This window comes from Poecilia formosa, unplaced genomic scaffold (genome assembly GCF_000485575.1).
Source record: "Poecilia formosa unplaced genomic scaffold, Poecilia_formosa-5.1.2 Scaffold282, whole genome shotgun sequence".
Lineage (NCBI taxonomy): Eukaryota > Metazoa > Chordata > Actinopteri > Cyprinodontiformes > Poeciliidae > Poecilia > Poecilia formosa.
The window spans coordinates 510-22,717 of NW_006800221.1; the positions used below are offsets into that span (position 1 = coordinate 510).

Sequence of the window (22,208 nt, forward strand, 5' to 3'; positions counted from 1 at the left end):
TACTACTAATAATGACATAATGATTTTAAGGTTTGCATTGCTAAGCCCAAACTCTCTTATTTTCTTTTCTTTTTTCTTTTTTTAAATTGTTTAATTTCATTTCATGGCTTGTATATTATCCTTTTTTATGTGCTCTTTTTGTAATAAACTGGATTAAACTGAAATGTTTTTGTTTTGTGCAAAGTTCTTTCAAAGCTGAAGTAAATATCAGAATCTGAGTCATTTATTGCGTCTCTCTGACATGAAAATACAAATCTTCAGCACAACACCGTCCATGTACTTTTGACTGGAGGAGAAGCTTGACATACAATCTGCTTCTAAATTCAATAAGGTGCTGATGGAAGATCTGACATTCTGCTTTTAGCTCAGTGGCTTACTGCTCCAGCTGCTTGTTTCTAACTGTTTTATGCTCTGGGAGTAGAGCGGAGTTTCAATATTTTTAAGAAGAGAAAAACTAAATAGAGTGGATCCCAAACTAATTGTGGTGCAGTATTTGCAGTTTTGTTCATTGGTAAACATTTTTAAAACATCATATTTAAAACATTTGAACAAAAATGGGACATGAACACCTTAATGCAACGCTACCTGACACGCTATTGGCTGGCGTTTGCAAAGCAGCCAATCCTGAAGCACTGTTTATTTTCCTTGGTACTGATTGGTGGTAACCCCAAGAACAGAAATATGAGTAGAGTCTGGATGTTAGCTTGTGCGCTAATGCTAAGACTAGCACTTTGAACTGCCTTGTGGCTGAAAATGTGCTATTTAAATAAATTACCTTGCCTTACCTTAAGTGTTTTATTTATTCTTGTAATGTTGGAATCCCTAAATAATGTGAAAACCCAGACGTCACTGTAAATATAAAAACAAAGTGTTTTCAAACTTTTTTTCCCCCTGTTCTACTGCTCCATTCATCCACCTGTCCATCCATCCTCTGATTAATTTCCATATTTAAAGCCTGGCCTATGCAGAAACATCTCACATAAATGCCTGAAATTGTTTTAAATATTGAGTAGAACGTGACTGTAGACTCTGCAACAGCTGCTTGACACTACATCTAGGAAAATGAGCAAAACCATCAAAGAAATTTACCTGTAAGATGCTAAAATACTCTCACAAGAACCTAACGTTATATTTTATTCATTTGTAGTGGCTATAAAATGTGTACAGCTGGGGTTTATGGATCAGCAAGAGATCTAAACAAAATTGAAAATGTGCTTGAGGTGAATACAAAACATTTTAATCTTTTATAAAACATACATTTACAAAATTCACAGCAGGATATAAAAATGGCACATTCCGATTTTCCCTGGCCAAAGAAAGCAGAGCTTTTACATTCCCCCAGTTTAGTCAAATCTACAAATGAAAACATCATTCGTTCCTGAGATATAAAATGCACCCGAATGGTTTTGGTAACTTAATTTTTAAGGTAGATCCTTCTGCTTTTGGCCCTTTCAGAAATTAATTCAGAGTCAGTACTTTGGATAGAGCACCCTGGCAATCTGTCCGTCCGCTCTGTTCGTGTCCAGCCACTTCCCACAGAGGAAAATTGTGGTGACGCCATTGGCTGTGTTGGTGATTTCCACCCTGTCGAGCAACCAGCCAGGGCAGAGTCCTGAGTTATCGTGCTCCACTCGAACTCTCTGCAGATCACCCATGTCCAGCATTTCCACCACAAAGCGATCAGTCTGCCCCCGTTCAAAGAGGTTACGTAGCCTCTGCCGCAGTTGGCGACTGCCTGAGTCTCCGTTGGAGCCGTAGATTGTGATGAAAACGTTGGCATCTGTTCCCGCTCCCTTCTCGTCGCCTGTGATGATGATGATCTCATACTTGACGGGCACCAGGCTTCGAGCTTTGCTTGCGAAGCTCTCAACGGTCTTTGTGCACTCAAAGGTCAGGTAATCGTCCCTCTTCGAAGAGAGCGGGATAAGGGCATTGCAGCGGAAGATGTACCTGGACAGGAAAGGAAGAAAACGGGAAGTTTTTAGCTTACAAACAAACCAACCTACGAGTGTTAGTAGAAATCAAATGACTTCTAAAGGAGTTGTAAGAGTTCTCTTACTTGTTTCCAAGCTCCTTTTCAGTCACAACTACCTCCTCGACATGCCAGTAAATCTCTCCTTTCACTTTCTTCCCATCTTTGGGCGTGTGGCCCAGGCAGATGGCAGCAATATCACCCACATTCTTTGAGGAAAACTCAAATCTGTCAACATTTCCCCTGAAAAGGAAAAAAAAATGCCTGAAATTGATTGAAATCTGATCATTTATGTTAATGATTCAGTTTTGACATTGTACTATGATGTTATTATAGTAAATGGTTTGTTGTTCAAGTCATTTTTGCAGGTAGGATTAACCTAAGTGCAAGCAGCATAATGGAAACAACTTTACCAGGAAAAATGTCCAAACCAGACGGGAAATACTTACCTCAAAAACCTCTTCTTCTTTGAAGAGTTCTCCATTACAAGTTCTTTTGATCTGCACTTCTTCCCCTCCAGTACAATCCAGGCATTCTCCTTGGTTTCGTCTGTGTCTCCAGTTGTGACACAAATTTCATACTCTTTCAGAGACAAAGTCCAGAACAGAGTCACGGTACAATCTTTCCGGCATCTCCCAACAGAAACTTCATTATTTAGCTTTAAGAAACAACACACCTCACCCTTATTTATTCCCTGGATAAAGATGTGAAACACAATCATACTCTGGTCCAGATCAACCAGAGTCTGAGATTTTATTTTATGCTCTCTTCTGTGCAGTTTTTCCTTCAGGTTTTCTAAAGGATTTAGGTTTTGGCACTGAGGGAATTATTGCATTATTTCTATGTTGATGCACATTATGTTTTCAAACATTACCCTACTGATAGACTTGATGGTGACCCATTTTCAGATCAAAGCATCAAATTTTGTAAGACAAATATCTTGGTACTTCAAGTACTTGACAGTGGGAAATGCTTTTCTATATTAATCTATGTTCATCACATTTCTATTTTTCTATGTTAATCACATTAGACCCAGTGGCTGTTGCTATAAACTCCAACTATTTGGGCAAAGCACACAGTTGAAGTGTTTGTTGAACTGTTTAAACTTGTGATGGCAGAACAGAAAAGTAAATTTTTTTAGATGTGCATCCTAAGCAAGAGATGCAAAAAGTAACTTTTTACTCATCCTTACCAGGGGTATCATAAAGCATAAAGGGTGTATAATAGCTCACTTGTTTTCTCGTTGAGGTCTAAATAATCATTGTTTGCACAGGCCAGCTCTCTCATTATCTGTCCATCATCGCCTTTCTTGGAAAGCCAGCGGTCACAAGGAAAACGGAAAGTTTTGTCCATGAACTCATCCTTCACGTCAATGTGCTCCAAGTGCCAACCTGGAGCAATACCTGCAAAACGAGTGAAAAAGAATAAGTGAGAGACAGCAATTCGTCTGATTAACAGGAAATTAATTGACCTGTTCTAAGGTAAACATTGAAATAAGGTTTTTTTTTCTTAAATTATAATAAGGGTTCTTTTCTTTTCTCCCTTTTCCCTTCATTTCTTAAATAAAAACCACATCAAATATACAATCTTACTGGTTTATAAACCTTTGTTGATCTGAGATTTTTATCCTACAAAGGTATTTTTGGACAACAGATCCACTTTTTTAAAGGAGGAACAAACCCCTCCCCCCCAATACAATTAAATAAACTGTGGAATTACATATCATATTCACAAGAATTTTAATAATGTATGACATTTAATAAATTATGTATATTTTAGCTATTTATTAAATTGTAACCTGTTCATAAAGTAAGGCCTCATAAAATAAAGCTTATAGTGTTTTGCAAAAAAAAGAGAAAAGAAACATGAATTAGAAACAACAGAAATCACTCAAACGAAACAAGATCAAAGTCAGAACAATCAGATGTTCACTAAAGATTTCAGCTAAATCAGTGTCATCATTCCTAATTTAATCTTCCCGTTATGCAAAGTGACCATTTATCCAAGCAGCTGACCTGTGTTGTCGTGCCAAACTCTGACTTTGGAGAGGTCTCCCAGGCTGAGGATATCGGGGAAGCGAAACATGTCCACCTGCTTGCGCTCAAACTTGTTGGACTTGGTGGAATCCTTCAGCGCCAGAGTCCCCGTGTCACCGTTCTCTCCAAAAACGATGACCCACACGTTGGCGTCGGTGCCCGCTCCTGTGCAGACAGAAAAGAAAATCACACAATTATGAGAACTGTTATAAAACTGCAGAGTGGAGTGATTTTGTTACAAGTTTTATGGCATTTAAGCTTTGCTGCTTGCTTTCAATATATTTTCTCTCTCTTTCTGCAACGTGCTGAGAATGCCATAATACTGCCATAAAGTTGATTATATGAACTTATTTTAAATAAGTTAGGATCTTGTTTTCATAGTTCATGTGCAAATGTCACATCCCAAGTCCCACAGGCAATCAGAAAACATTTTCTGCATGCATGCTCCATTCCACCTCTTGTCATGTCATTTGCATGCATGTGGCTGTGTCTCCATCACACTGGCAGCTTTCTCTTCCCAGAGCCTCAGCATTTGGTGCAGGGCTGCATCCTAGTTTCTAGTAACTGCCAGAGGCAAAGCGGGGTCTTTTGAAGTCGGCTCAGACCTCTCGCTATGCTATCACATTGATCAGCAGTGCAACTGTGAAAATACTGCAGCCAGAAAACGTGGCGCAGGAGTGTGCACGACTACTAAACAGGATTTATTTCATCACCGTGTGGCAATCAAATGAATAACATCCCTTTTCCTGCAGAAAAACCTTCTGGACGAGGACAAGAAGCACGAACACCCAACTTAACCCCGACTTCTGATTGGAACTAAAGGGGACAGGATGAGATGTATTTAGCGATTTGTTAGCAGTGATCTCATTTACAATCAGAATATGTTATGTTTGCGGATGAAAGGGGGCTCAAAATCCAACCGCTGACAGATGGATCCCTTTGAAAGTGGCGTGAAAACAAATTGACACACTTGACAGATGAAACGTCCGTGTTAACTACAGAGTCCCTTGGGATCTTTCTGGCAGAGCTGGGGGGATGCTGGTGATGAAAGAGTTTGCCTGAGCCGCTCTCCTGAGTTTGAACACCCCGGGACTTAACCTGGCACTGACCCTGAGATGAAAGCCTGGCTGGATGGATGACTGCATGCCTGATAGGTAGACCTGAAATGGCCTCATGCGCTGTCTGCCTCTGAATCAAATCAGTTCTTCTTCCAACCCCCTCTCTCTCACGCGTGCTCGAAATATTAAAATAAAGAAATCTCCAAACAGATTCGTCTGTGGCTTGATTAAAATGCTGAGACATTCAGATCAGCGGCTTACGACTTGCAGCTTAGTGGATTTAAGGATGAAGTTTGTTAAATTAACAGCTCAATTATTTATTCATAGTTCGATATTTATTCAACAAAGATTATGTTTGATTCAAGTCACCACAATTAGAAAAGTCCAATTTAAAAGGGCCAGTATCTTATCACAAAAGAGTCATAAAACATGAAAATCACAAAAGTATCAAAAGTTAATCAATCACAAACAGCCTTTTTGAGCAAATAGGTACATTTATTAATTTTTTCTGACACCCTACTTGAAACAAAAGTATTACCATAGGTCTTATTTGGAACCAAACACGAAAACAGGAAACAGTTTCCTTGTCAACATAGACCTTTTAACCAGGAATTTGTTGAATGGATGTGGACTGGACACTTTTACTTCTCCCAAAGCGCCAATTAAGCAGGAACAATGGTTGAAACATCTGACATCAAATAGTTAGGGAATGGAAAACACTTTGTGTTTCTGAGTTACAACACAATTAGAATCCTGAATGTAAATGCAGGATAAAAGCTGAGGGGCGGGGTCGAACAAAGTTCAAGTCACAACGACAACAATTAGATATAACAGCGAGTAATCACTATTTGGCAACTTTTGGCTAATTGCTGGGGTGCCTTGTGCTTGCTTTTAATCCCACTCAAATTTCCTACAATTTCCTTACATTGGTAAAGTTTCCTTTGAAAAAAATATCAGTAATGACAGAGAACTTCAGGGAAACCTGCCACTCCTCCTGCTTTTCTTAATCTCTGATTGTGGAGTTCACCTGAAATGTCGCTCGTCTTGACCTGGATGATGTAGGTGGTGAGCTCCACCATCACCTCATCGTCCACCACAGCAGGCATCTCACAGATCACAGTCCTCTTGGGTCCGCGTGTCCTGGACAGCCACTCCTCGTAGGTAAACACGTACACCTCCTCTGTGCTCAGGTCGCGCATGATCACCTGGATTCACAACAGCTGGGTTTTAAAAATAATCTCGATGCAAAGCAGGAGAGGTGACAATAAAAATTAATGACGTCAGAGGACGTGACACCGGATTTTGTGATGGCACTAGAAAAAAAATAAAATAAAATATAATTAATTAATCTTTATAATAAATAAAGATTAATAACCAACACCTGGTTATTGGTAATGCATCAGTGTTTAATCAGGGATAAGCTATTACTAGAGTGCTCCATGCATGGATGATGAAATGTATCGTTGCAATGTCCTCTAAATATTTTATTGTTAGTGGAAGTGCTTTGCCCACACAACCTCTCTCTTATTAGCTCAGCTGTATGCACGTTTATTTGGGCTGATTGCTATTCTGGATGTTCGCTCGGTCAGCTGTCGAGTTCATTCCGATGCGCGGTCCCAGCTATCCGTAAAGGCAGAACATCTGCTTGTGATGCTGAACACACCAGGCTCTGTGAACGGGGCGAGTCAAGGAAATGCTCACAGTCACACTGCAGTTCCTGGCGCAGATCGACAGGGCATGGGATTTCTCCCGGCTGCTCTGCTGCCCCGCAGAGGCAGTGTTAGCAGGGAGAGAGACATTCCAACCTTTTAAAGCTGAAACTTCATGTAGATGGTAGAAGTGACCTCTGATGGTGTTTTGTCAGGGTATTGTAGTGAGAAACCTTTTTATTTTTTTTTCTACTCGTGTGCTAATGCACAGAACCTGTTGACATGTACGTGTGCGTATCCAGATGCAGGGCTTTGCACCGTGAGCTGACCTTGTCGAGGAACCAGTCGGGTCGGCTGCCGGAGCCGTCAATACGGAGCCTCATTTTCTTGAGTGGGGCTATGTCATCGATCTCCATGTTGAAAGTGTCTTCCTGACCGCGCTCAAACCTGTCCCCCACAATAAGCAACTCAGAGTGTTTTTTCATATTTCAGAGTAGAAAACGGGTGTAAAGATATGAAAAGAATATATATGTATATATTTAGGCTACCTGTCCTCGTTTTTCTGCAGCAGAATCTCTTCTGTGCTGCCGTTGGCACCGAACACAGACATGAAGATCTTGGTGTCCGTTCCTGCATTCTGCACATCTCCGGTTACTACCGTCAACTCATAGATAACCTGAAAGAATCGTAGTGTTTCACAAATCAGATAAGAAAACAACCCGATACAAGGTAGTCCATTTGAATCAGGATATTTTGTTTTTCCTCATTTAGAGAACTAAGAAATCATCTGTGGCATGGAAATCGGATGATTTTCATATTGATTGACCCTGATCAGAGACTCACGGGTTTGGAATTTCAAAATAAGATCTTTGAACTTACAATATGTGCTACCAGGTTGTACTAACAACACTCTTTAGTTAGATATCTTCAGTATCAGTATAAAATAAGAATAGAACTCAAATGTGGCTCGACGATGTAAAAGAAAGTGTTCATGAGAGCGCAAGGCTTTCAAAAGATAACAGGAAGGTTAAATGTAATACAGCAAAATTATCTGTTTTCCCGTTCAGAGTTCATCTTCTGTCTGCTGCAGAACATGCTAGATTTGGCAATATTGAAATCTAGTCGCTAAGACACACTCTCACGGGAAGCTAATTCAGACTCTTGGTAATAATGCTACCTACTCTAACTGTGCTAATCACAAATAAAAACAGCTTAAAATGGCAACCCTGTAGTCACGGAGTCCTTATAAAACAACATGATTATAAAAGTTGCTTTTACATCTTATAATCTAGCTCTAAAAGGGAAACTAAGTGACTACTGTTTTGTAGAGATTCTTTGAGCGTTTTAGCTATTAAACGAAAACATATTTGCGATTTTTTTTTTCTGTCTAACAGGAAAACAAATAAACACAGGCAATATGGTAAGACTAACAGTCATTTCTTTCTTGAAAGAGATAATGTCAGCCAAAGAGATGATCTGTCAAAAAAAAAAAAACCTACACCCAGTGGTTAATTTATGAGCCCAATGACTTTAATAGTCATTAATATGTAATTTAACTGTAAAGTATAGCCCTGCACCAAAAATTTATAATAAACTTGTCTTATCGCTCTTATAGGATTCATAAACTAATTATATTAATATATCTAAGACAGATAAAGTCTTTAAGGGTGATAAAAATCAGAACAGTGCTTTAGATACAATAACACATGGACAACCTGAAAATTTATTGAGTTATTACATTATATAATCTACTCACACTGCTGTACAAATGCATTTCTGTAAAGTCCTCATAATTAGAGGCTACATGACAAAAAGGATTTCCAAGGGATGAAATTATGTGCTTGAGGAAGTCTGACTGTAATATCATGTAGTACATTAGATTTTTCAGAATGGGTGTTTATTTTTAGCTGTTTTTTAAGATGTCCCTATTGATTAGAAACTAGTTATTCCTAGCTATAAATAATGCTGAAAATAAACAAACATGTTAAAGATTTCACAGTTTTTGATATGTGAAAGTACAACAGATTGAGTCATTTCTCTTGTCCGTTTACGAACCTTCTGGGTGATGGCAATGGCCTCTGCATCTAACACATTGAACACTCTGGCTGTCAAGCCGTCCCCTCGATCTTTGGCCAGCCAGCACTTGCAAGCAAAGATATATTTGACCCCTTTGGTTGGCACAGCAACGGCCAGCTCATCAACTAGCCAGCAGCTCTCCGGAGTGGCCCCATCATGGCCGAGCTGCGGGGAGGGGAAAGGACAATCACTTCACACAACAAGGCTGTATTTTTCCAGCACTTTGACTCATGTGTGGGTGTGCATGGGAGTGCCCGTTCCTCGGTGAAACTCTAAAAGCTTCACCCCCGCTACTCACCTCCACCTTTTTAATCTCCCCCACGTCTGAACCGTGGGCCTCGAAGCTCTCCAAGGAGCCAGCCTGAAAGCCCTTCCTCCCGTCAGGGAGATCGAGCCACAGCCTCTCCGTTTGGGCGTGATTGACCCCAGCGATGATTACATATGCCCTGCTGGTGGTGCTGGCATCCCTCTCCAGCCCAGTGCAGATGGAGACGTGGTACGGTATGACTGCAAGGCGGGTATAATACCTTGAGGATGTGACTGACCTCAAAATGAGATCATGATGAATGTGTGAATATTTCTTACTCGGTAGATCTTCTTCTTCTTCTTCTTCTTCTTCTTTGTCGTCCTCCCTCTTCTTCTTGCTCTTTTTGTTCATGTTACTATCAACACTGTTCACTGTCAAGGCTGAGGTCTTTTTACTCTTTAGGCTCTCTCTGACACCGTCATAATCCTAAAACACAAGAGATTAAGAAATACAGGCACAGACAAATGCAGCTGCTTAGAAATAGAAAATAACAGAGATAAGAGAGAAATATTTTTATCTATAACTATCGAGTCCTATGGCTGCGTCTGTTACCTTGACATAAAAGACTCTTTCGATGAGTCTGTCCTCCCTCTTCCTGGAGAGCCAGCGCTCGCATAAGAACAGGTAGACTTCTTCTGTGTCCAGATCGAACACCTCCACCTGGTCCAAGTACCAGTCAGGACTCACCATGCTGTTATCATGGCGGATTTTTATCTTAAAAACCTGCCCGAGGTCCACTGCTTCAATCGTGAACTTATCCACCTTGGAGAAAAGATGATGATGAATTACAAGCATGTATAACATATACAGCGCCTCACGAAAGTACAGCATTCCTATCACTTGACCTTTTCCACATCATTAAGATTTGATGGAACAGAGCGACACTATGCACGATGATGAAGTGTGAAGTTACAAGTTTCAAGTTTATTTGCAAATAAAAATATAAATAGCCACAATGGAATGGGTTTAATTTAAAGCATATGTACAGATATATGACTTAGAATGACCCAGGCTGAGTCCAGAACTAAATCTAACAGAAAATTAGTGGCAAGACTTTGACATTCACCCATCCCATTTTGACTGAGGCCATGAAAATCAGTCTGTATAGGGAGAAAAGTTGCACCTTCGATATTAGGAAAAAGGGTTCAGATTATTAGTCTTGTATGATTTTTGCACTGGTGCTTGTGGTGGTAACATGACAAAATGTGGAAAAGCTCAAGGTGTACGAGCACTGTGTGTCTTCTCTTCAAGTGTTGTAGCTAAGAAAACGTTTTCTTACAGATCCCCGTTCAAACTTGTTACTGTTCGTTTCCGACTTGCTCAGTTTTCTCTCCCCAGTGTCCCCCAGGTCTCCATAAATCGTGAGGAAGACGTTCGCGTCCGTACCAGAGCCGCTTACATCACCTGTCATCACTGACACGTTGTATGTGTGCGCTGTGGTGGGAATAACAGCAACAGAGCACATCGGTTTTGGCTATTTTCAAGACAATGTACAGAACAAAGAGGCAATTTACCATCTTTTGACAATGCTGTCATGACAGATTTATTAAGGGAAAGAGGCAAAGGAAAAAAAACAAAACAAGACACAACATACTCTCCAGGGCATCTTCCACTTCGACCTCAGTCACTTTCAGGCTGCCGTCTCTGGAAAGCTTCTCGGTGATGATGTCAGAGGGCTGCAGCTCTCGCACTGTTTCTCCGTCCTCTTCTGACTTGGCGAGCCATCGTTCACAGGGGAAGATGACGGTCTCTGAGCCCTAAACAGAATGAACATTATTACCACCAAGAATTTATCTTAGTATTTTCTGTCTGTGTTTTCAAATGTGTATTTGTGATGATAGTAAAACCACACTGTTGGAGCAGTGTCAGTTTTCCAGGTGAAGAACATCACCACCTGCTGACTAGAAACAGGAGAAGAAAACGCTGGTAAGTGGTAAATAGATGGGAAATGTGAGTCTACTGCGACTTTAAACAGAAAATAAGCATCAGGGTTGAATTGTGTTTTCAGTAGATCAGCTAGTGTTCACACTGGGGTTGGTCTTCATCGATCCTGGATTCCGAATTAAATTTTTTACAGGAATTGGAACCAGTGCTGTACATTTACCAGAACTGCCATCTGGCTATTTGTCCAACAAACAACATCAGGTTATGGCTGAATCCTCTTTTATAGCCTAATGTTAACCCTTGACCTCAGGCTTCGAATGGGGTAGGATGTCCAAAATGTTTCTGTGAAAGGGGAACTGCTAAGAGAAATGACTTTGCAGCCCTAAAACAGAAAGTTTTCCAGAGTCAGTCTTGGAATAAATGATTGAGAGGAACCTTTGCCAATATATTCATAAATTTAAATATTTTCTACATTAACATATTTCTAGTGGGCTGATAACCTGATAAATGTTTAGTTTGAAGTGTTGCACTATTTTATGTTTGCTATCATTAATTTAGGTTAATCTGTGGATATAATGTATTTTTTAGGTTATTATCTAATAATTAATTTTTACATCTAATTATTCTAAAAATAGATATTTTAAGCGTTGATTACCTTCAACGTTACCTTCACAATGACGATTACACAGATACACTATGAAAAGTCAAATTCTACAAGGTGAAACACATAATTTTAAAAAATTTTAATGAAAAATGCTACATTCATTCATTTATAATCATGCATACCTGCTTGACGCAACAATAATTAAAAGAAATAGTATTTTTCACCAGATGATTTGAATGCTAAAGAGTTTACTGGTCAATATAGAGTTTCCTCTATTGTTGCAGTCACGCTGCAGACGTACCTTTCCCTTCCTGAGCAGGCGTCTGATCTCCACTCTGTCCAGGTGCCAGCCCGGGTTGACCCCCCGGTTGTCATGGCCGATGCGGATCTTCTCAATTACGTCCCCTACATCTTCTAACTGCAAGAACAACAATACAAATTGCTCTTTTAAAGGAAGAATTCGCCATAGGCAACCATCTGCTTTCCAAAAGATAAAAAAAAAATAAAATAAAAATTCTGCATGTATTAATTTGTAGCTTCTCATATTTTAACGTACTTCAACAATAAACATGTCTTCAGCTCCTCTTTCGAAGTACATTCTCCTTTCCCTCTTGTTGACACACAGGGACTTCTGCTGAGTGCACACTGCGTCTCTTCCATACAGAACAAGAAAGACGTCGGCGTCTGTCCCGGCTCCGAAAACGTCGCTGGTGAAGGTTTTAATCTCGTACGGAACAACTAGGAACAACAAAAATAAAACAAATCAAACGTATTTTTGGCACATCCAAAAGAAACAAATTTCATACGAGTGCAACATAAAACAGTGAGTATTACATGGTGTGTAAAACTCTGTTTGAAGAGGGTTAGGAAAGAGATCCCTGACAATCGCCCCATCGTCTTCTCCTTTGTCCAACCAGCGGCCGCACGGAAAGCGTAACTTCTGCCCTACAGACTGAGCGTCGATCTCTACCCAATCGAGGAACCACCCTGCAGATCCTCCTCCTTAAAAATTCATCAATGTGAATGAACTTTGAGTTATTTGGCAATGTTTAAAAAAAGAAAAAAATATATATATATCTTAATGTACCGCAGTTGTCATGTCCAATGCGCAGCTTCCTCAAGGGTCCCAGGTCAACAGCTTCCACTGTAAATTCATCAATCATGCCTCGCTCAAACTTGTTTCTATGCGTCTTTGAGGCCTTTAGAGTAATTATACCTGCAGATATGCACAGAGGAGCTTAAATACATTACAATGCATGCAAATCAAACACAATATAATAGCTTAAAGCGTCACCTGTGTCATCCTTGGTACCAAAAAGGGTCATGAAGACGTTCGCATCTGTTCCTGCATATTTCTTGTCGCCGGTTTTTATCCTCACTGTGTATGTTGTTGACATGGCTGTAAAAAAAACAAAACAAAAAAAAAACAAGACAAAAGTTACTAAATAGGCGAGTTATTTCCCTTTTAATGGGTCTTATTGGTTCAGAATAGAATAGAATAGAATAGAATAGAATAGAATAGAATAGAATAGAATAGAATAGAATAGAATCTGGTAAGATTTATATGCGTCAACAGCAAAGTGGTAGGCAAATAGAGACGCAAATTAGAAATAAATAATAATCATAAAAATAGAGATGGAAGCTATGCAACTGTAAAGTATTAAAGATACATAAAAACAAAAGGTGACAAAAAATACAGTAATAAATATGAGATGAAGATCCTGCAATATTAAATTTTATTACGGTTTTGGTTGAACCATCATACTTTTGCTTTTCAATAGTTGTTCTCACCCTTCTGTTCCAAGCCAAGGGTCGCTTCAGAGTCGTCTTCATCTTCATCCCCCTTCTTCATGAAGGCTTCATCCACAGGGACCAGCTCTCTGGCAAGCTGGCAATCGTCTTCATCAACAGCAAGCCACCGTTTACATGGGAAAAAATACCTGCGTCCAAGTACATGATTTACTCCAAATATTCTCTAGATTTGTTCAGATTCAAAGTCTCCACATAACACTGGTGATCTTTTTTTTTTTTTTTTTTCAAAGTCAAGTACCGTTTCATACCACACAGTGGAGCTCTACTGACATAATATGTTTTATGAGTTGGCTGAGTTAATACTGTTTAATCACATCTGAGTGAAATATCCTAAATCAACACCATTTTTCAATATTGTGGTCTCAGATCAGATAACTCTGATCTGAATAGCTGAGTGGTCAGCTGCCCTCTTCCTGTTATCCCAGTGACTCACGTTGTGTCATCTTTGGTGTCCACGATTTCCACTCTGTCCAAAAACCAGCCGGCGCTGGCCTGGCTGTTGTCATGACGGATCCTGAGTTTCTTCAGGACCCCGAGATCAACTGCTGTCAGGCTGAAAACATCCTCCTGGGTCACACACAAGCAGTAGAAATATGAAAAAAGAGACTTTTTATTTACATTTTATCAGAAAATGGCATGTTAACAAATATTTATACCCTTCTCAATAAGCAAAAGATAAATCTTTACTGGAATTAAAACCTTCCTAATTGTTGATCATGCTTCTGCTGGTGTTTTGATGATTCATCTTCGGTGATAAACTTGACGTATTTGGGTTTGGAAAGCCTCCCTGTCACCACTCTGGCTGGGGCAAATGTCACTACTAGTTAGACGAAGCATGTCGGTAAAATTAAAAGATCACTTTAAACCTAAATATAACATGGGTATGAAAGTTTTTGTTGGCATTCTGTACTCTTTAGTTAATAGAAGTACGTGTAATTGAAAGTTTTTTTTTTTGTTTATACTCCTCAAAGCATGCATGAACTTTCAATTAGTAATCCATGACTTCCTGTGGCCCTGAGGCATAAACATCACTTGAAACAGAAGCACATTCCTCTTGGCCTCCATTCAAAAAGGGAATGAGGAAACCAGACCGGTCTTGCCAAGGCTCAAAGTGAGGAATATGGTGAAGGAGGTAAAAATCTTTGAAGCTCAGTTGGAGGACTGCAGCAAAAAGTGTCATCTTAAGGTCATCAAATGTCAAAAACGGCCACACTGTAAAAACAAAAATCCTTACCAAGTATTTTTGGTCCAGGTTTTGAGTGGCAATATCTCAAAACATGGGTATGAAACAGACACTTGGATACACTTGAAACAGACAAAACCAACTTACTAATAACTTTTTTGCAATATATGGGAGGTTCCTTTAAGTGAACGTGTCCTTAAGTGGAACTAGAACTTTTTTTTTCATTAATATGAAAGAATTATTGACATAAAACAAGTTCCTATTTCTTGCTGAAAAGTTACTTGCATTGTTTATGTTTTTTTTTTTTTGTCTTATTTTAAGTTTAAGTGTAGTAAGATATTTGCACTGGAAATCAGACAAAAATACTTGGTAAGATTTTGTGCTTTTTCAGTGTAGTGGCCTCTATCTACATGCTAACCAGTTCGTTGGAAGGCAAGTTTGGAAAAAAAAACAGTTTCTTGTCCACAAACACAAACAAATATAAATCTTTTAATATTCTATAGAGCAGAATAATGAAGGATTGCTCTCTGTGTGCTAAAGCTTTTAAAGTGTTATAGAAGAAGTACAATTTTTTAAAAACATTTTAAATACAGGCTACAATTTTGAGAGAAGATATATTTTAACTCAATTGGATCATAAGTACAGGAGGAAATACATTAATCCACTAGAAGTGGTGACCGTTTTCCTTGACAACAAAAGTTGAATTAAACTTAATTTTAAAATCGAGTTCCACCGAACAAAACATACCTGTCCTTTCTCGAATTTATTCAGGTGATTGGATTTCCTGAGCCATCGCTCCCCTGTGTCACCAGTCTCTCCGTAAATGGTGATGTAGACTTTGGCATCGGTCCCGGCACCCCACATTGTCCCAGTGTATACATAAACCTCATAAGAGTTCACTGAAAGGAAAACATAAGTAAGTCTTTAATGGAATGCAGTGGCTAATTAAAACACTGCCTGTCAGGCTTGACATATTAGTGAGTGTGCAGATTACAGTCATGCTCCACTTACTCTCCAATTCCTCGTTGGAGTCAGTCAGCAGTTCAACCACAATCTCCCCGTCCTCTTCGTCCCGGGCCAGCCAGCGGCCACAAGCGAAAGTAAATGTCTCCACCACTTCCTGCAGCTCCTCAATTATCTCCACCTCCTCCTCTTCTTTCTTTTTCTTTTTCTTGTCCTTCTTCTTGTCCTTTTTAGTCGTCTCTTCTTTCTTCACCTCAATCTGCACCATGGCCATCGTTAGCCTCTTGATGTCCACCATCTCCAGAAACCATCCGTCTCCGATGCCCTTACCGTCGTGGAAGATTCGGATTTTATAGATTTTCCCGACATCCAGAGCTTCAATCTGCATTTTAGGGAAACAACAGTATTTGAAGTATGAATGTATGTGTCTGAAATGTTTTTTGTTTGTTTGTTTTTTTCAGTCTAAATGCACCTTTTGCTGTGATTGTAAGAAACTGCATCTAGAGACTGAAGGTTTTTTTTTTTCTCATTCTTTTTTTGCAATTTGGCCCATCATAAAGTTTTATGTGGCCCAGAGACACATAAACCTTGAAAATAACTGTTGTCTGTTTAAACAATATTTTGTCAATTAAATAACAGCAGTTTTCAACAAAAGAAGATTAAGACCACAGAAAAAAATAACAATAATTTTCTTAGAATTTTGACTTTTTTTTCGGAATTTTGACTTTTTTCAGAATTATTCTGACTTTAATCTTCTAAGGTCAAAAGTCAGAATTCTGAGAAGCAAAATCAAAATTCTGAGGAAAATAAGATCAAAATTCTGAGAAAAAAATGTGAAAATTTGAACCTTTTTCTCAGAATTTTGACTTTATCTCAGAAAACTAAAGCCAGAATCATTATTTTTTTTTCCAGTGGCCACAATCTTTTTCTGTAGTTTTCATATATATGCTGCCAAATTACATCAATCTGAAATGATGTTCAGTATTACTGAATCTTAAGAAGTACTCGTTGAGTGCAGAGGTGGCTATTTATTCAAATTTCAGAAGTTTGTTAGTGGGTTTTATCAGTACATTTTGCCACAACCGGCCTTTTGAGGACATTCATAAGAAAAATACGTTTGACACCCTTGCTGTAGCAACTCCCATGTGTGCACATCTCTGCTTTCAGATTTTCACTTTTCTTTTTTTTTTTTTAAAAGAAAAATTATTGCAAACCCTGTGATGCATTACTGAGATGGTAGTAATTCAAGATGAATATTTTTGGAAGACACAGTGAACATTAACATATCTTGAGGTTTAACAGAGACCTTGAAGATTTCAGTGGTGCCACGTTCAAAATTGTTGGAGCGGCTTTCCAGGGCGAGGATTTCAGTTTTCCCTTCATCTCCATATATCTGACAGAAGACATCGGCGTTGGTCCCGGCTGATCGGATGTCACCAGTGACCACTGTTATTTCATAGTTGATCACTGTTAAAGAAAAGGTGTGAGTTCACCATGACAAGTTGAGAAAAAAAACATGTAAATAAGAGGGACATACTTTGTTTTATTTTTCATTTACATTTTTCAATTTCCAAGACCTCGCTGGGATAGATTTCAACCTCCACTTTGCCGTCTGCTTCATCTTTGCAGAGCCAGCGGTGGCTCGGGAACATATACTGCATCCCGTGAACCGGCACGGAAATCTGCACACTGTCCAGAAACCATCCGGCTCGTAAGCCTTCGTTTGTGTGACCAATCAGAAGACGGTTGATCTGCACGTACAGAGTAAAATTGATGAAATACGGGGATTAGCTTCAAATAAAGTGCCCGAACGTGATTTTTCTCCGAGATACAACACACTTGCCTTTCCAATGTCATACGTATCAAGGGTGAAGATGTCAGTTCTTGCCGTCTCAAAGTAATTCCTGAGGTCATTGTCTGAGACGGCCAGGATCACTTTGTCAGTGTCGCCCTTCTCACCGTACAGCTTCACGAACACTTTGGAGTCAGAACTGGCACCGTTCACGCTGCCTGTCTTGATTGCGATGTGGTAGCCGACATCTGCACGCAAAATGTTTCATTGTTTATTCAAATTTTAACACAAATGTTAAATTATTTGTTTGGTGTTTTTTTTCTTTTTCTTTTTTTTTCAATGAATGGGTTTGCAAAAAAAAAAATTCCGTAGTGACTTACTAAAGAGACGCACCCCGTCTCCAGCTGGAACCAACTCACGGATAATCTGCCCGTCATCTTCATTGCGATCAAGCCACCTAGAATAAAAACCATGTTATATTTATCTGAGAAATATATTTGTTAGTACATTGTTGTCATGAGAATGACTTGAAATAAATCACTAATATTAAAGAAAAAAATTATATAACAAGACAAACACAAAATCAAGGTAATACAAAACTTAACATGAAATGTATACATGCAACAAAATGTATATCTTTGTCTTATGGAAGCAATACTTACCCAGCTTTAAACTTAAGGCACAATTTAAACATAAAAAAAAATAAATATTTATTACAACCAAAGTTTGTAGTCAATTGTGATAATGTGAGTTTGACTGGATAAAATAATTGGCCGCATAAAAGGAACTCCAGAAGAATCACGAACATGGCTCTTCTGTCTCATTACTTCGTCTTAAGTCTCCCAAGCCGTCTCTAATGAGCAACACAGACAGGCAGGAAGAACACTTTTTTCCTCGGGAAGTAACACTGCACCCAGCTTTGCGGTTGCACTCCAGTTACAGAACGAGAGAGCTGGCTGGCTGCATGCATTTAGTGTCCATTTGTAATGGCAAGGCCATCCAGCTCTTACCTAACTACTTAAACACATGCCACTGGAAACCTACTGACCCCAAACATGGGCAATTTGCATCAGTAAGAAGACTTCTAAAAATGCCAGAAGGATTTTAGCCGTCTGACAGCTGGCTTAGTGGTCTTTGCACAGAACAATTAGGATGTAAACATGTGAATTATTAAAAAAATATTTTATCACTTTCCTACATGTAAAATCATTTTTACATTTTACTGAATATAAAGATTAAAAAAACATCAACAATTCGCTGCTTATTTTCTAACAGTCCGAAATATAAATGCATTAAGGCAAAAATCTCCCAGGTCTTAGGAAACCCAAGCAGCCGCAGACCGTAACATCACCACACCGTGTTTGAATGTTATTGTTTTTCTAAAAGGCTCCGTTAGTTTTAAGCCAGATGTAACTTTCATCTCAACAGTGCTCAGAAATGTTTCCCAATGGTCTTGGAGATCATCAAGATGACATGGCTAAAGTCATTAAAGGGCTAGCTGAGGCCAGTGAGGTCCGCAGGGCCTTAGAGGCAGTTCTGGGCTCTTTTGTGACCTCCTGGGTGAGCCATCTTGTTCTAACGTTGGTCGGCCAGCCGTTCCTGGGAAAGTTCAGCACTCTTTTTTTTTTATTTAACAAAACTATCTTTGTCTGATATCAAACTTGATAATAAATTGCAGACGAAATCTATAACGGGTAAAGATTTTGTTTCTTAACCCTGTATATCAGGTTAGATCCATTCTAAACTAGTGTGTAGTGTGAATGCCTGTGCATGAACTGTGGCTCCTTTGCTCCCTCTTTTTTCTGATCCTTGTACCTGAGTTTAAGTAAACTGAAGTAAATCCAGCAAAGACCTTAAACAGGACCTGAGACAGATGTAGCATACATGCTAAGATTTTCAGTTTACAGCTCAAGATGCTTCTTGTTGAGAGTATCGTCTTGCCTGAAACATGGGAACTCAGTGGCAGAGGACTCAGGCTGTCCCTCCTCTCTGACCAACACCTTATCAAGATACCAACCACAGCCTCCACCGCGGCCGTCGTGACCTACTCTGACTCTCCGCACCTGGCCCAGGAAGACTGACTCGATGAGGAACTCGTCGTGCTGCGGGCAAAACAAGGAGAAAATAAAGACTTAAAATATGTTTCACAAAGAACAAGAACGTAAATTTATGTGAAATTTAGGTTAATCGTTTACTCACGTTTCCCTTTTCAAATTTGTTGACGTTGTTTTTGCTCATAAACATGAGACGCTCTCCTGTGTCACCCAAGTCTCCAATAACATTGAGGAACACGCTGGCATCGGTGCCACTACCACTGACGTTGCCAGTGCAGATTGTGACCCGATACTTTATCACTGAAATGAAAGTATCAGGAAAGAGCTGGTGTTGCTCTAGGAACAATTCACACCGTTCCTGCCACACCGTACTTAAACACTATATATTTTAATAACTGGGGAATATCTTGATATCTTACGGGGCAGCGGCTCATCAATGAGTGCTCCTGTGGCGGGAAGTTCTCGGACAATCTCATTGTCATCTTCATTGATGTCCAGCCAGCGGCCACATTCAAAAGAGTACTTGTCCATGGTTAGAGTCTTGAGCAAAGTGACCTGCAAAAAGTCTCGTCTGTCATCAAGCTCACCTTTTACTGCACTCTGGTTTGTGAACTTCCTTCACACAACAGAAAGAATAGTCGTGGCTCACCTTCGCTAAATGCCAGCCAGCAAATGGATTTCTCTTCTCATGCCAGATCCGCAATTTTAACAATCGTCCCATGTCCGGCATTTCGATCTACAGAAATCCCCCCCAAAAAAGTTAGGTATAAACAAAAACATTAAAATCGCCTCCTAGGAACATTTTATGGATCAACATCTCAAATAAACCAAATAAAGAATGAGACGATCCCAGATTTACCATGAATTTGTCAATCTGTCCTTGTTCAAAGCTATCTGAATTGTTTTCCAGTTTAATCTCATCTGACTTTCCTTTCTCTCCATAAATCTGCAGAAATACTTGGGCATCTGTGCCGGCACCTTTTATGTCTGAGGTCCAAATCCACAAGGACCATGGGTACTCTGGCGTGAATAAAAAGAGTATTATTCCAACACAAAAATTGTAAAAAAAAAAAAAAGATAAATTAATTTTTTTTCTACGCAGTAAACACTATGATTTATTTTTTAACTCACTTTTCTGTTTTTTCTGTCTGAGCGAGACCATCTCATACAGTTCCCTCTCAATAAGTCCGTCTCCTTCGTCCTCATCCAGCCACATCCCACATGGAAATGTTTGCTCAATGCCAGTGAACGGACAGTATATCACCACCTGCAAGCAAAATGGCTGCTTAATGGATAAACCACGCTGCTACAATCAATCTGTTACCAATTAGAAATGTGTAGTACCTTTTCACAGTACCACCCTGCACCAACAGCACCGTTGTCATGACCGATGGTGACCCTGCTGAGAGGGCTGATCAGTTCACAGATCTCTACATTGAAGATGTCAATGAGAGCTCGCTCAAAGGCACCACCTTCTAGGAAAATTTTGCCACTGTTCTTTAAGCCCTTGGAGCCATGCATGACCATGTGGATCTTGGAGTTGGTTCCTGCTCCCCTGATGTCACCAGTCATTACTTGAACATTGTATATAATCCCTGAATAGGCAGATAAAAATATAAAATTACCTTTTTTGGATTGAAAACATACTCTTTAAATGGATTTAAATAGGAATTTATTTGATGGTTCATGCTTAAAGTGTAGCAAACACAAGTTGATGGCACTTATTATCACACCCATTGGTTGCATTGATCCAACCAAGACGTCTCTCTGTATTTTGCCGTCATCTTCATCCATGGCAAACCAGCGATTCACCGGAAATTCATATATTTCTTTATTCCCCATATCATCTATGACAACCTGCGATGTAAGGAACATTAAGCACAATTAGCAGTTTTTGTTTTTTGAAGAAGTGCACATCTTTAAAACCACAACTTCATCCATCTACATGCCTTGTCTAGAAACCATCCGGCTGAGGAACCTCTGTTGTTGTGACCGATGGTGATTTTTCTAAGCCTTCCCAGGTTTGGAGCCTCTATTGTAAACTTGTCCTCTGAACCACGTTCAAAGTTGTCTTTGTCACTATCCAGTCTTCTTTCCCCTTTCACATTACAAAATATGATTAAGAATTACAGAGTGAAACTTCAAGACACCCAAGAAGTTGCAGTTATTGAAAGTGAACTGCTGAATAGATATGATTTTGAGCTTTATATTGGACTGATGTTGAATCTACATAAGTTTGATTCAAGAGGTGAAGCACCAAGAAGCAACAGTTCAATCTAGATGTTAACTAGTGCAACTGGGGAGAGAAGGTTCTATGTCCTTAAATTTGCAAGGTTCATAGAATAACAGAATAGGTGGCACTTGGAGAGGAAGTGCTCTAAGGTAGCTGCTAAACTATCCAACCATCCAACATTCCTTGCAAAAGCATTATACAGCATTAAACCAACTTGTCAGGATTAAGTGGAGTTGCATTGTGGGTTCACATGAGTCTGGGGCTATTGTGTCGCTTGGCATACGGGGTATACAGATGCACAGCTGGCCCAGTGTTGAAGCCAATGTGTACATGAAGGCATCTGAAGGTCCATGGCTACCCAGCTTCTGTCATCTTTCCCCAATCAAACCTGTGTGGCATCAGCTGAGACATCAATTTCATTCCAGTTCTGATCTCTAGGATCAACACAGTGGGAAAACACTGGAGACAACAGCTGTAAGACTCCATTCCACAGCAAACTGTGGCTTGTATCCAGGCCAGAAGGAGAGCCACACTCTTCTGACATGGAGCATGCCGCCATCTCTATGACCCAGTGGATCTGGCATT

General features: G+C 39.6%; 1 protein-coding gene across 1 annotated transcript in view; it reads right to left on the bottom strand.

Moving 5' to 3' along the window:
• Positions 1 to 1,336: 1,336 nt before the first annotated feature.
• Positions 1,337 to 22,208, bottom strand: part of LOC103151482 (lipoxygenase homology domain-containing protein 1-like) — a 28,234-nt gene continuing 7,362 nt past the window's right edge. The window contains exons 6-41 of the mRNA XM_016681451.1: positions 21,340 to 21,488; positions 21,124 to 21,247; positions 20,735 to 20,985; positions 20,522 to 20,657; positions 20,250 to 20,410; positions 20,040 to 20,126; positions 19,810 to 19,945; positions 19,536 to 19,690; positions 19,242 to 19,438; positions 17,717 to 17,793; positions 17,388 to 17,584; positions 17,103 to 17,295; positions 16,851 to 17,011; positions 15,593 to 15,926; positions 15,329 to 15,480; positions 13,832 to 13,965; positions 13,378 to 13,526; positions 12,881 to 12,985; positions 12,674 to 12,802; positions 12,421 to 12,588; positions 12,143 to 12,324; positions 11,888 to 12,004; positions 10,693 to 10,855; positions 10,378 to 10,532; positions 9,651 to 9,860; positions 9,377 to 9,524; positions 9,090 to 9,298; positions 8,771 to 8,956; positions 7,264 to 7,391; positions 7,045 to 7,162; positions 6,094 to 6,271; positions 3,988 to 4,173; positions 3,205 to 3,375; positions 2,422 to 2,554; positions 2,060 to 2,215; positions 1,337 to 1,950 (exon numbers count right to left, since the gene is read on the bottom strand). Of these exons, the coding sequence (XP_016536937.1) occupies positions 1,470 to 1,950; positions 2,060 to 2,215; positions 2,422 to 2,554; positions 3,205 to 3,375; positions 3,988 to 4,173; positions 6,094 to 6,271; positions 7,045 to 7,162; positions 7,264 to 7,391; positions 8,771 to 8,956; positions 9,090 to 9,298; positions 9,377 to 9,524; positions 9,651 to 9,860; positions 10,378 to 10,532; positions 10,693 to 10,855; positions 11,888 to 12,004; positions 12,143 to 12,324; positions 12,421 to 12,588; positions 12,674 to 12,802; positions 12,881 to 12,985; positions 13,378 to 13,526; positions 13,832 to 13,965; positions 15,329 to 15,480; positions 15,593 to 15,926; positions 16,851 to 17,011; positions 17,103 to 17,295; positions 17,388 to 17,584; positions 17,717 to 17,793; positions 19,242 to 19,438; positions 19,536 to 19,690; positions 19,810 to 19,945; positions 20,040 to 20,126; positions 20,250 to 20,410; positions 20,522 to 20,657; positions 20,735 to 20,985; positions 21,124 to 21,247; positions 21,340 to 21,488 (6,116 nt within the window). The 3' untranslated portion in view covers positions 1,337 to 1,469. The remainder of the gene's footprint in view (positions 1,951 to 2,059; positions 2,216 to 2,421; positions 2,555 to 3,204; positions 3,376 to 3,987; positions 4,174 to 6,093; positions 6,272 to 7,044; positions 7,163 to 7,263; positions 7,392 to 8,770; positions 8,957 to 9,089; positions 9,299 to 9,376; positions 9,525 to 9,650; positions 9,861 to 10,377; positions 10,533 to 10,692; positions 10,856 to 11,887; positions 12,005 to 12,142; positions 12,325 to 12,420; positions 12,589 to 12,673; positions 12,803 to 12,880; positions 12,986 to 13,377; positions 13,527 to 13,831; positions 13,966 to 15,328; positions 15,481 to 15,592; positions 15,927 to 16,850; positions 17,012 to 17,102; positions 17,296 to 17,387; positions 17,585 to 17,716; positions 17,794 to 19,241; positions 19,439 to 19,535; positions 19,691 to 19,809; positions 19,946 to 20,039; positions 20,127 to 20,249; positions 20,411 to 20,521; positions 20,658 to 20,734; positions 20,986 to 21,123; positions 21,248 to 21,339; positions 21,489 to 22,208) is intronic.